The sequence below is a fragment of the Phyllobates terribilis genome, unplaced genomic scaffold (assembly GCF_046119375.1).
Source record: "Phyllobates terribilis strain yellow unplaced genomic scaffold, ASM4611937v1 Scaffold_11__3_contigs__length_659146591, whole genome shotgun sequence".
NCBI classification, from domain to species: domain Eukaryota; kingdom Metazoa; phylum Chordata; class Amphibia; order Anura; family Dendrobatidae; genus Phyllobates; species Phyllobates terribilis.
The window spans coordinates 630,931,153-630,943,450 of record NW_027362771.1 but is presented as its reverse complement, the minus strand read 5'-3'; the positions used below and the strand labels follow the sequence as shown (position 1 = coordinate 630,943,450).

The 12,298-nt window shown below is 39.3% G+C and overlaps 1 protein-coding gene across 1 annotated transcript; it reads right to left on the bottom strand.

Annotated features, from left to right (window-relative positions):
- Nucleotides 1-1,834: 1,834 nt before the first annotated feature.
- LOC141167499 (olfactory receptor 11L1-like) lies at nt 1,835-2,759 on the bottom strand. The gene has a single exon (XM_073654898.1). It carries the CDS (start codon nt 2,588-2,590, stop codon nt 1,835-1,837), a length of 756 nt encoding a protein of 251 aa, XP_073510999.1. The 5' UTR covers nt 2,591-2,759.
- Nucleotides 2,760-12,298: the final 9,539 nt, after the last annotated feature.

Below are 12,298 nucleotides of genomic sequence, written 5' to 3'. Positions count from 1 at the left end.
GAATGCTTTTATTGCACCTAGCTTTGGATGTAGAGATGGCATTTAACAGAATTTATTGGGGTTATTTGCAAGCCACCTTGAAAAATTTGGATTTCAGGCTCAAATTTTAAATTCATTAATGATTTTATATTCAAATTTTCAAAGCACAAATATGTGCTAATATGCCCTGACGTTATTTTGCAATTACAAATGTCATAAGGCTGCCCTATTTTGCCACTATTATTTGCTTTTGTAGTCAAAAAGCTTGTTGAAATTATAAGAATGGATGCAAATATAAAGAGTAGCCATACTAATTTGAAGTAATACAGATAACCTTGTTTTCCTAGGTTATTGTTCTATCTATAAATTATCCAATTCCCTAAGATATACAAACAAATCTCTGGAGACCTTTTCAAAATATGCAAAAATGCATGCATTTGATTCTTTTCTAGATCCGAGCCATCAGTTGTTGGCAAAAATCCTCTATGCAAGCCAGGGATAGTTAGTGTCAGCTGGAAGGGTTTACTTTCTGATTCCCCGACAGCTCTGAATTGGTGGGGCTATAAATTCATGCTTAACCTGGGAGGGCCATACCTTGAGGAAGAAGTACAGCGCCTCCTTCGAAACGCATCAGTTTCTGGCCTACCCAGGCTTCCTTAGCCCTTTCAGTGGTGACATCACACCAGCCACACACCTCTCCGTGCGCGGCAGAAGCAAGCGGCGCAGCTTAGGGACGGAGCATGCCACAAGCCGACTGCCACCTGAAGACGCACGGTGAGTGTGATTGTTGGAAGGACGCTCCCATCACAGACTCTTCTGGTGGGACCAGCACGAAGATCTAAGTGCAATTCAGGAGTATTCAAGGACTCAAGGACTCAAAGCTAGGTACTTTAGTTCCCAGCATATTTCCAGCCTTGATGCCTTCAGCATATGCATATGCGCCCCTGTGACTTTTCTTATCAGGAATTAAGTACCACAAAAGGAATTAGCTCTCTTGGGTTTGTAGACATACTGTATTCTATGCCATTAGAGGCTCTCTCGCAGGAACCTGAGTGTGCGCAGCAGCATTTTTTCACTATTTAATTTAAGCATGGTCTACTAGTTTTATGTACAATCAATCATAGGGTTTCCTATTAACATTGAGCATATCCCAAGCATGGTAGTATATCTTATTTTATCATTTTTTTTACTTTTGGCACGGGGTTGCATGGAACCTGCCTTACTACCAGCAGCTGCACACAATCCGGATTTAGTGTAGCGCGAGCGTGTGTAGAAATTGACTTTAACCTTAAAAGCAGCTATAACAATTTGGAAATATTTAATATCTACTGCAATAAATTAATTGAACTAAAAAAGATACCAATTTAAATATTTAAAAAAAAAATCCAAAATTTTCTTTCTCATTTTTGAAAAATATTTATAACATAATTAAAGAAAAAAACCTAAACTCATGCATCCAATTTCAATAAGTAAAATCAAAATAAAATATTCTGGATAATGAACATAAAAATTGGAAAGTAATTAATCAATATATTAAGAAAAATATAGTTTAACCTTTAAAGTGACCTTAAAGTATCTTAAAGATTTTAAATAATCCAACTAACAACCAAATATGGAAGACTAACAATATTTATGCCCAATTTAAAGATGATGCTGATTTTAAAAAGAAATTTAACATAGAGAATTAGGAGAAATAATTCAATATAATTTTTTTACAACAACAATGGCAAAAAGCACTAAGTTTAACATATTCCAACACTCTTCGGTAAAGTTTTCAAAAATCTTATGTGGAATTTATAGAGAAAAAATTGATCAAACGGTTAATATATCTAGAAAATACAGTACAAGAACATTTTTAGAACATAGATGTCTTAATTCTCATCAGTTTCTCAACAGCTTGCTTAATATCTCTGTTGCTGAGACTGTATATCATAGGGTTAAGGAGCGGAGTAAAAACAGTATAAAACAGAGACAAAATTTTCTTCACACTTTCTTGACTGGGAAATAAATAAATGGTGAGAAGGGACAAATAAAATACAGATACAACAGTCAAGTGAGAGCTGCAGGTGGAGAAAGTCTTCTGTCTCCCAGTTCTTGATGGAATTCTTAGTATGGTAGTGATAATATACACATAGGAAACCATGATAATAGTAAATGGAGAAATTGCTAGTGGTATAGCCAGTATAATATCTGCTATCTTTATTATAAATGTATCTGAGCAAGAAAGTTCTAGTATCGGGTCTAAATCACAGAAGAAATGGTCAATGACGTTGGGTCCACAGAAATCTAAATATCTCATTGTTGCTGAAAACATCAAAATTACAAGCAAAACTATCAACCAAATTAAAATAATGGCCTTTAGACAAAAACTGAGGTCTACGGCTAAGGCATAATGTAGGGGGTTACAGGTGGCCTGATATCTATCATAGGACATCACAGTCAGGAGAAGACATTCCATGGCTTCAGAGCCTGCGAATAAATAAAATTGTATCAAACAGCCATCAAAAGAAACAGAACTTCCTTCCAACAACACAACACGAAGCATAATGGGCATTATTGTTGTGGAAAGTAGAATATCTGAGAAGGAGAGTTGTGTAAGGAAAAAGAACATAGGAGAGTGGAGCGATCGGCTGGAGGACACCACCAGAATGATGAGAAGGTTTCCACATACAGTCACACAGTAGAAGACCAGCAGGAGAAAAAAAAAAAAAATTTAGGCCTTGAGATATTTCAAAACCCAAAAGTAGAATGTCTTTCACCTTGCTGAAATTGTGAGATTGCATATTCTGATTTTTCAGATGATTCCGAGTAATTAAAATCCGTTCTAAATTTTGCGTTGAAAAATGAAACCAATGATACGTAAAAATCATTGAAAATTACTAACATAATTGTTCATTTCTATTTTTACATTCATAAAATTAACACTTAAAAGAACAGAACAGCACTATAAAATCTAAAAAATAATATAACCACAATTATCATCCTACTTGGAATGTTTCTAATTGACAAAAAACCCCTCCTAAAAAAAAAATAATTTTATATTACCATAACAATAAAAAAATATATTTCATTAGAAGGAAAATATTCAGTTGAATAAAAAATTCTAGAAATGCAATCTTTAAAAAAATCTAAAATATTTGAATTTCTCCTTGAAAGAGAATCAATGCTAGACCATCCAAAGTTTCAAAATCTTTTTTTTTGCTAACCTCGGAAAGAAATAGAAATCAAGTTAGGCAACTACTACTGTTTAAAAATAAATGATTTTTACAAGCAAAAAATAAATGGAACAGTGTCATTAAAGGGGTTATATGAGGTAAATAAATAAAAATATGAATGTTTTTACTAATAAAGAGGTACATTTGTCTAGAATTTAAGCTCTTTAGTGGTGAACTGCTTTACCAGACACAAATTTTGGACAAAGCTGCCATTTTTTTTTAATATCCAAAAATTCTATAACTGATTATTTTGCTTGAACCCATAAAAAGTCAGCTTAATGAATGACCATCGTATTGTTTTTTTATTTAATAAATATTTATTTATAATTATATTATATTATAATATATAATATTATAACATTATATTATAATTATAATTATATTGTAATTGTTACATATGAAAATAAGCAACTTTGTACCATATCTTATCAGACAAATTTGCTTAGTTCCCCACATGGATTGTTCTTTCAGACCCAGTTTATGTGTAAAATTGTTATTCAGTGAAGATAAAAGTCCTGAATTTACTGAAGACAGATTTTATTGGTGAATTGAGTCATTGGAAAATGAAGGCTCAGTCTGGGAGGGAAAGAAGCAGATTTCTCTCATCAGATCACTTACGAAGATTATTTTTTTCATGTGTACTATTTATTTATATAAAACAAACAATGGTTACTTTATAAGGCTTCATAAAAAGGATTCTGTGCAGGAGACTTTAAGGCTCATAAAGAGTCCCTAAATAGTTATAGGCACCCTGTTTAGTAATTATCAGAAATGTGAACAGAAGTCTATCACTTTGCAAATTTTTCGGTAATGTATAGTTTCTGATACAAGTGGCAGAGCTGTAAAGGAAAGGAGCTAAAGACGTCTCTTCCATATGAGAAGTCACCAGCATTAGAATACCTTCTGAAGATTTTAGTCTTTTAAGAAAGAAAAAAACAAAAACAAAAGAGCTGTGTGCTTTATTGATAGTTTTATTCTTCGGCACGTTGCCTATACAGTGTGATATGAGGGTGATGTATTGTAATGGAGACCCTGGTACCTAATTATGTTGTACAACAAATGACTCATTTCTCTGCAAGTTTGACTATTGTTAGTAGGGTTAATTTGTCTCATATATAATCTATATGTTAAAAAAGAGTAATAAAAAAAAATACAGCAATGTAAAATGTTTGAGTCATTCCATGCTCTGCAGATTATCAGACAACTATAACTCTGCTTTACTTACATCAGATGAGACTTGTGCAGCCCATGTGACTACTTCTGGTTTCTTACCTTTGTCTCTTGGAACTTTTTGAGAAAAAAATAAAAAAATAAAATATGTTTTCTACAAATACACAGCAAAAGGATGTTTGAAAAGAAAATTAAATCTCTTTCCTGGCCAGTGAAACAAATGTATAGTTATCACTTCTGTCCCTTTTATAAAGGAGAAAATACAACAAGCTGATTCCACTGGGAAACAAGGTGGAAAAATGACAAAGAAGAAAAAGGAAAGAAAGTTTAGAATATAAAGTTTTGTTAAGTCAAAAAGTAGATGGAAGTCTTACAACCAGAAATAAGCGGACCCGTGTATGTTCAGGTAGTTCAAAGTTCGGTTAGGCACCCAAACTTAACCCCGAGCCAGATCCAAATGGCAGTCTATTGGGACCCAAACTGCAGTGCTATAAAATGGTAATAAAAAGGACCAAGGGGCTTCAAAAAAAGCTAAATGGGGGTAAAAACAGGACAATTGCCCTGAAAACAAATGTGGATAGGGAAATGACTTAAAAGAACATGAAATGAAAAGAATAATAATCTTGCGCCAGGAAGCGGAGGTCCAAGTGAAGGAGGAGGTGGAGGTGGATGTGGCGGTGATTTTGTGTTCTTTTTAGTTAGGGAGCTGACTTAAAATAGCATAAAATTCAAAAAATAAAAATAAATAACATTCTAGACCCAGGAGGCGGAAGTACAAGTGGAGGTGGAGGTGGAGGTGGATATGGCTGTGTGGGTGGAAGAGGTAGGGGAGGAGAAATTCAAAACTGTTTTACTGGGTTTTTTTGGGGGGGTTGTTTTATTTTAGGGAAATTACTTAAATGAACATAGAATTAAAAAAAAACAGGAGGCGGAGGTCCAACTGGAGGAAGATGAGGTGTAGGTGGATGCTGCAGTGTAGGTGAAAGAGGCAGGAAGTAGAAGGAATCAAACACTGTTTTTGATTTTTTTGTGGTTTTTTTTAGGGAACTAGCTTAAAGGAACATAGAAAAAAAATAAGAATGTGGAACTGGGAAACAGAGGTCAAAGTGGAGAAGGAGCTGGAGGAGGTGGACATGGCGGTGAAGAGTGATGAGGCAAGGGAGGAGGAATCCAACACTGTTTTTGTGTTTCTTTCTTTTTTTTTTTTTATATTATGGAGCTGACTTAAAAGAACATCAAATTTAAAAAAAAAAATCTAGAACCAAGAGGTGGAGGTCCAAGTAGAGAAGGTGTAGTAGATGGAGGGGGTAGACATGGCGGAAGAGTCAAGGGATGAGGAACCTAACACTCTTTTTGTGCTTTTTTTTAAGCTTTTTTAGGGAACTGACTTAAAAGAACATATACTTAAAAGAATAAATAACAATCTAGAACCAGGAGGAAAAAGTCCAAGTGGAGGAGGAAGCGGAGATGGACTAGGCGGTGTAGGTGGAAGAGACGAATCAGGAGGTAGCCAACACTGTTTTTTTGTATTTGAGGAGGCCTCAAAATTAAATGAATGGCAAATAGAGTTGAACAATGGCTAGATGCAGCTGGTATAGTTGTCTAGTCAGCCAAAGGTATTGAAAAGTCCTGTGGGATTCACGTCTGGTTCATATTAATGAATGTTAGCTTCCCCACGTTGGCCATGGACAGGCGGATGATCACACTCACCTTGCTAAACTCAAGTTTAGACAGTACACTTGCCGCTGTGCAGGCCAGAACCTCTAAGGCATAAATGGCAAGCTCAGGCCACAGGTCTAATTTGGAGACCAAGAAGTTTAGTGGAGTAGACCCATCAGTAGGTATGTAGAGAAGTGTGGACAGGTACTTCCCAACCATGTTTTTTGTATTTGGGGAGGCCCGAAAATTAAACGAATGGCAAATAGAGTTGAGCAATGGCTGGGTGCAGCTGGTATAGTTGTCTAGTCAGTCAAAGGTATGGAAAAGCACGAGAAAAACTTGGCACTCGTATAATTCAGGAAATATTTTCTTAATATTTAATGGGAAAAGTACAAAAAAACAAAACAGATGTTTCGGTCAGTGCTGACCTTCATCGGTGTACAGTATAATGCGACCCGTAGGCATGTGTAGGGCAGGTGTCCCATAGGTGCAGTAGCTTAAATGTAGAGGAAGAAGGATAGGATTCCTGGTGGTTGGAACGCAGTTTCCGCCACTTGTTCCTGTGAAAGACAGATACTCTCCCACCATGTTGTTGTAATACTGACTCCTGCTAACACGTACTTTATCAGATGGTGGTGCCAGATGTTGTGGTATTCTCATAAAGTTTTGCCACATTTTGGCCATGCTAACCCTGCCTTCCAAAGTGGTGGGGGTGCATCAGATGCATTGGTGACTTTTTTTTTCTCCAACTCTGCCTTATTCTTCCACTGAGCCCCCTCAGGTCAGGTGGGATCGCCGTCAGTGGTGCCTTTCCCAGCGTGCACTTGTATTCACATATTTTGCAATCCCGCTCCAATGACGGAATTCATAATGGTATGTTATCATTGTAGAGGGGATACAGCAGGGTGGCCACCTAGTAATAAGCACTGGTAAAAATCCGGGCAACGAGGCTGTAGTTGCGCAGGCACAAAACCATGAATTTGCTCAAGTGTGTCAGGCTGCCCTGAGATAACGACAAGCTGTCCTTAGTGGGATGTGTATAGTCTTGGTATTCTGTATCACCCAAGCCACTCTCGAGTCATGCCCGTGAGCTTATTTTAGTTCCAACCTGCTGTGAACACCGCTCCTCCTCATCATCCTCATCCTCCAATATTGTCCCCTGGCTGGACAGTTGTGTACCTGGCTGCTGTTTGTATAGGAACCCACCTTCTTAGGCATGTGTTGACAACAAGCTTGATAAGGATGTGAATGGTTCCTGTTCCTCCTACTCCTCTTCCTCTTGTGCTACCACCTCATCCATCATCGCTTGAAATGTTTTTTGTCCAGCAGGCATAGAAGTGGTATGGAAACGCTCATGATGGCATCATCATCGCTAGCCATGTTGATGAAGTATTCGAAGCAGCGCAACACGGCACATATGCCCCGCATGGAGGCCCATTCATTGGTGATGAAGTGGTTTTGTTCCGCAGAGTGACTCAGCCAGGAATGCTGCAGCTAAAACTTCACAACACTGTGTTCCAAATTATTATGCAAATAATATTTTCTCAGATTTTCCAAAATTACCTATATGAATTGCAGTCATTGTAATTTTCCAGTCAAATAACTATTAGAGTACAATTGAAAGGTTTTTGTACAAACTGCCTAGGATAACAGTATATTTTTTAAAGAATAAAAAACTCAAACTGCACTCAAAATGCATGTTCCAAATTATTATGCACAGCAGAGTTTTCAACCTTTTCATGCTGCACATAACACATCTGCATCTCTGGCTGCTATGGGCATAAAAAGGGACAAACTTATGGTGTGGCAAACATGCTCCCCTGACCTCAACCCCATTGAGAACCTCTGGAGCATCATCAAAAGGAGTTTCTATGATGGCGGGAGGCAGTTGACATCTAAGCAACAGCTCTGGGAGGGTATTCTGTCTTCATGCAAAACAATTAAAGCAGAAACCATCCAAAACCTGACAAATTCAATGGACGAGAGAGTTCAGAAGCTCCTTTCGAACAAGCGGTCCTATGTGCAAATGTAACATCACCTTGAATAAAGTTTTGAGTTGAAAACTGTTTGATTTCAGTTTGTAATAACCTGCTAATGCTTATAATTTCAAAAATGACCATTTTTTTGTTCTTTATTAAAATGAAAAGGTTGAAAACTCTGCTGTGCATAATAATTTGGAACATGCATTTTGAGTGCAGTTTGAGTTTTTTATTTATTTAAAAATATACTGTTATCCTAGGCAGTTTGTACAAAAACCTTTCAATTGTACTCTAATAGTTATTTGACTGGAAAATTACAATGACTGCAATTCATATAGGTAATTTGGGTAAATCTGAGAAAATATTATTTGCATAATAATTTGGAACACAGTGTATTGCCTGCTGCTGCTCACACAGTCTCCCCAACATATGCAAGGTGGAGCTCCACTTTGTTGGTACATCGCATATTAGGCGGTGAGCGGAAAGTCTAAAGTGACTGTGCAGCTCAAGCAGACAAGCAGCAGCAAGATGATAACGCCAAAGGTATGCACTCAATGCCCGTATTTTTAACAGCAGCTCTGACATATGTGAGTCATTTTTCAGGAAGCTGTGCATCACCAAATTTAGCACATGCGCCATACAAGCGATGTGCGTCAAATTGACTAGGACCAAAGCTGCTATGAGATTTTGTCTGTTATCATACACCACCAGGTCAAGTTTGAGGTTCATTGGAAGCAACCACTCATCTGTCTGCTGTTTGATATCTAGCCACAGCTCCTGTGTGGAGTGCGATTTTTCCCCCAATCAGATGAGTTTCACAAAAGCCTGCTGTCATTTCCCCCTGGCTGTGCTGAAGATGGTGGTGCAGGTCTTACTGTGGCTGGATGAGGAGATGGTGGAGGAAGCTGAGTAGGAAGAGGAGGACACTTGGATAGAGAAATGTGGACCTAGAAAGTATTTCATCTCTGTCCCAGCCGCCACTAGATTTACCCATTGGATAGTTAAGAAGACTTAACGTCCCTGGCCGTGCTTACTTGTCCATGTATTGGTGGTTATGTGAACCTTGCCACTGATGGCGTTGCACAGTGCAATATCTGTGTGCATGGCAGGGATGCTACACCTGTGAAAGTATTGGTGGCTGGGAACAACGTACTGCGGGTCAGCAATCGCCATGAGTTTTTTTAAAAATTCCATCTCCACTAGCTAGAATGACAGCATTTCGAAGGGCAGGAATTTGGAAATGCTATCATTTAGGACTAGTGTTGAGCCACCCCCGTAGTGTTTCGGTTCGGTTCGGTTCGTCAAACACCGGCATGTTCGTCGAACGGTTCGTCGAACACCGTTAAAACCAATGGCAGGCAAACAAAAACACATAGAAACACATAGAAAACAAAGGTGGAGGAGTAAAAGGAGGAGGTGACACAGTTCAATTCACAATTCACAATTCAGCAGCGGTATACACCGGTACCCGATAATCTAGAACAGAAATAATAGAGCATCACACATAGATTAGATAGATAGAAACATGTCAGTCACATAAGTATAGTGACAATGTTGGTTACTGTACTTGTCATTTAGTGTTAAAATAAAGGATTTATTAAAAAAAAATAATAGTGTTTTCATGCACCCATCTCTTTAAAAAAGCCGGCCGGAAATTCATCATCGGTACCTGACAATTTAGAACAGAAAGAATAGAGCATCACACATAGATTAGATAGATAGAAACAGGTCAGTCACATATATAATAAATACAGTGATAGTGTTGATTACTGTACTTGTCATTTAGTGTTAAAATAAAGGATTTATTAAAAAAAAAATTGGCGTGGGGTTCCCCGTAATTTTAGTCTCTAGCGGAGGTTAAGCAGATGGCTGGGGCAGATGTTTGAAGCCTGGGAAGAGGGTAATACCCACGAAGCTTCCCAGGCTACTAATATCAGCCCCCAGCTGAATAACTAGCCTTTACCAGCTATTAAAATGGGGGACCCTCCAAAAAATGACGTGGGGTCCCCCCTATTTTAATAGCTAGCAAAAGCTAGGCAGACAGCTGGGGACTGATATTAATAGCCCAGGAAGGGTGCCATGAATATTGGCCCCCTCCCAGGCTAGAAACACCAGCCGTCAGCCGCCCCAGAAATTGCGCATCCATAGGATGCGTCAATTCTGGCACTTAGCCTCTCTCTTCCCACTGCCCTGTAGCGGTGGCAGTGGGGTAATAGGGCTGGGGTTGATGTCAGCATATAATGTCAGCTGACATCAAGCCCAGGTTAGTAATGGAGAGGCGTCTATGAGACGCCCCCATTACTAACCCCATAGTGAAAGTTAAAACAAAACACAAACACCCAGAATAAAGTCCTTTAATTGAAATAAAGACACAATTCTTTAATGTTCTAAATTAAACTCTACTTACCGTCATGCCCATTCCAGCTGAAGCCAATGTCTTCTGCAATAAAAGTAAAATAATAAACCAACCTCATCCTTACCTTTCCATGGTTCCCAGGACGGCTTCAGCTCTGCTACATTTACATGACAGGCTGGATCGCAGCCGAAAGCTGCCATCCAGCTTGCCATGCCGCAGACACTGAGAAGTGCAGGCATGCTTGCGCTCTTCAGTGTGTCGCTGTGATGGCATCCAGATGAGCCGAGTTCATGTCCAATGAACTCAGCTCACCTCATGCACGTCACTGACAGCGTGGGAGAATTCTTCTGAGCATGCGGTGCCGGCAAATTACGTCACCGCTTGAGCAGGAGAATTTTCCCACGCTGGGACGGCATTGAGATGGCATGCTGGATGGTAGCAGAACGCTGCCATCCAGCATGCCATCCTTCAGAGACACTGCAGAGCGCAGTGTCTCTGAAGGATGACAATCTGGATGGTAGCGCTCTGCTGCGATCCAGCGCTTCAGAGACACTGCAGGTAGCGCTTCAAATTCCACAAATCACCTGGTGGATTAAAATGCTTATTACACCGCTACATAAAAGATGCAGTTTCAAAAATTATGTAATTTGTAGGTAGGCTTCTACTTTGTTGGCAGAAAAAGGGATTTCTAAATGTGACATGGCATCTGCAATATGTTAAACCAAAAATTAAGCTCCACAATTCAAATAATGCTCCATCTCTTCCAAGGCATGTCAGGAACCAAAACAGTAGTTTTCCACCACATATGGGGTATCATTGCACACAAGAAAAAATGGACCCCACATTTTATCTTTCAACTTCTCTTGTTACTCTTGTGTAAATGTGAAATTTAAAGCTAAAGCAACATTTTAGTAAGACAAAGTAGCACCTAAAAGGTTAATAAACATTCTGTATGTGATGTGAAATAGATTGAGACATGCTAATTGTAAAACTTTGAGGACTCCACAAAGATGGTGAGCGCCGATGACACCATAATTAGTGTCACCATCCTGCTTCTCTGTCTTCTGAATTGCTCTCTGCTCACAATCAAAGAGCATGCAATGCAGGCGGAGCACGATGAAATGGAGCAAGGAACCATAAGGGTGATTACACACAGACCAGCCTCATCTCATCCCAAAGAGGATTGGGTGACAATGAGGAAGAGGAGGAGGAATAACAGGAGCTTGTTTCATGCGGTATAGATGGTACTACCTGCACAACTGTCATACCGTCTGTTCAGCGTGGATGTCCTGAGGACAGAGAGGAGGAGGAGAGCATGATCACTAGCCCTCATGGTGAGGACACGAAAGTCTTGCCTGTTTGCAGTCTGGCACGCATGGCTGATTTTATGCTACACTGCCTTTCCCATGACCCTCGTGTTTTCAAAATTTTGGGTGACAGTCATTACTGGTTGCTGACACTTCTAGACCCACGATACATTGAGAACTTTATATCTCTTATTCCTGAGGGGGACAGGTCTACAAAAAATTGGGCAGTACCAGAAGGCCCTTGTTGCGGAACTATTAAAAAAATTCCCATCTGAAAATTCTGGCGGCAGAGGTCATAGCTCGTTGGACAACCAAGGACAGGACAACAGGCGAGAGAGACACAACTCCAATCCAGCAGAGGCAGGGGAACTGTTATGATCTGCAAAAAGTACTAACGAAAGATAGGGGAAAGCTGTCCCTACAGTAAGACTAAGCTGAATCCCTACGATGAAGCGGGCTGACTGTTCCTAGCGAACAGACCAGCCTTAGTCCTCGGCTAGTCTGAACGAAGACCTATAGCGTAAGGGGAGGAGTCCCTATAAGAACTAAGGACTGGGACAAAAAAAAGGACACCTCCTAAACAGAGAAGTTCTTGCAGAACACAAAAAGACAAACTGACAAAAAGGTACTAGA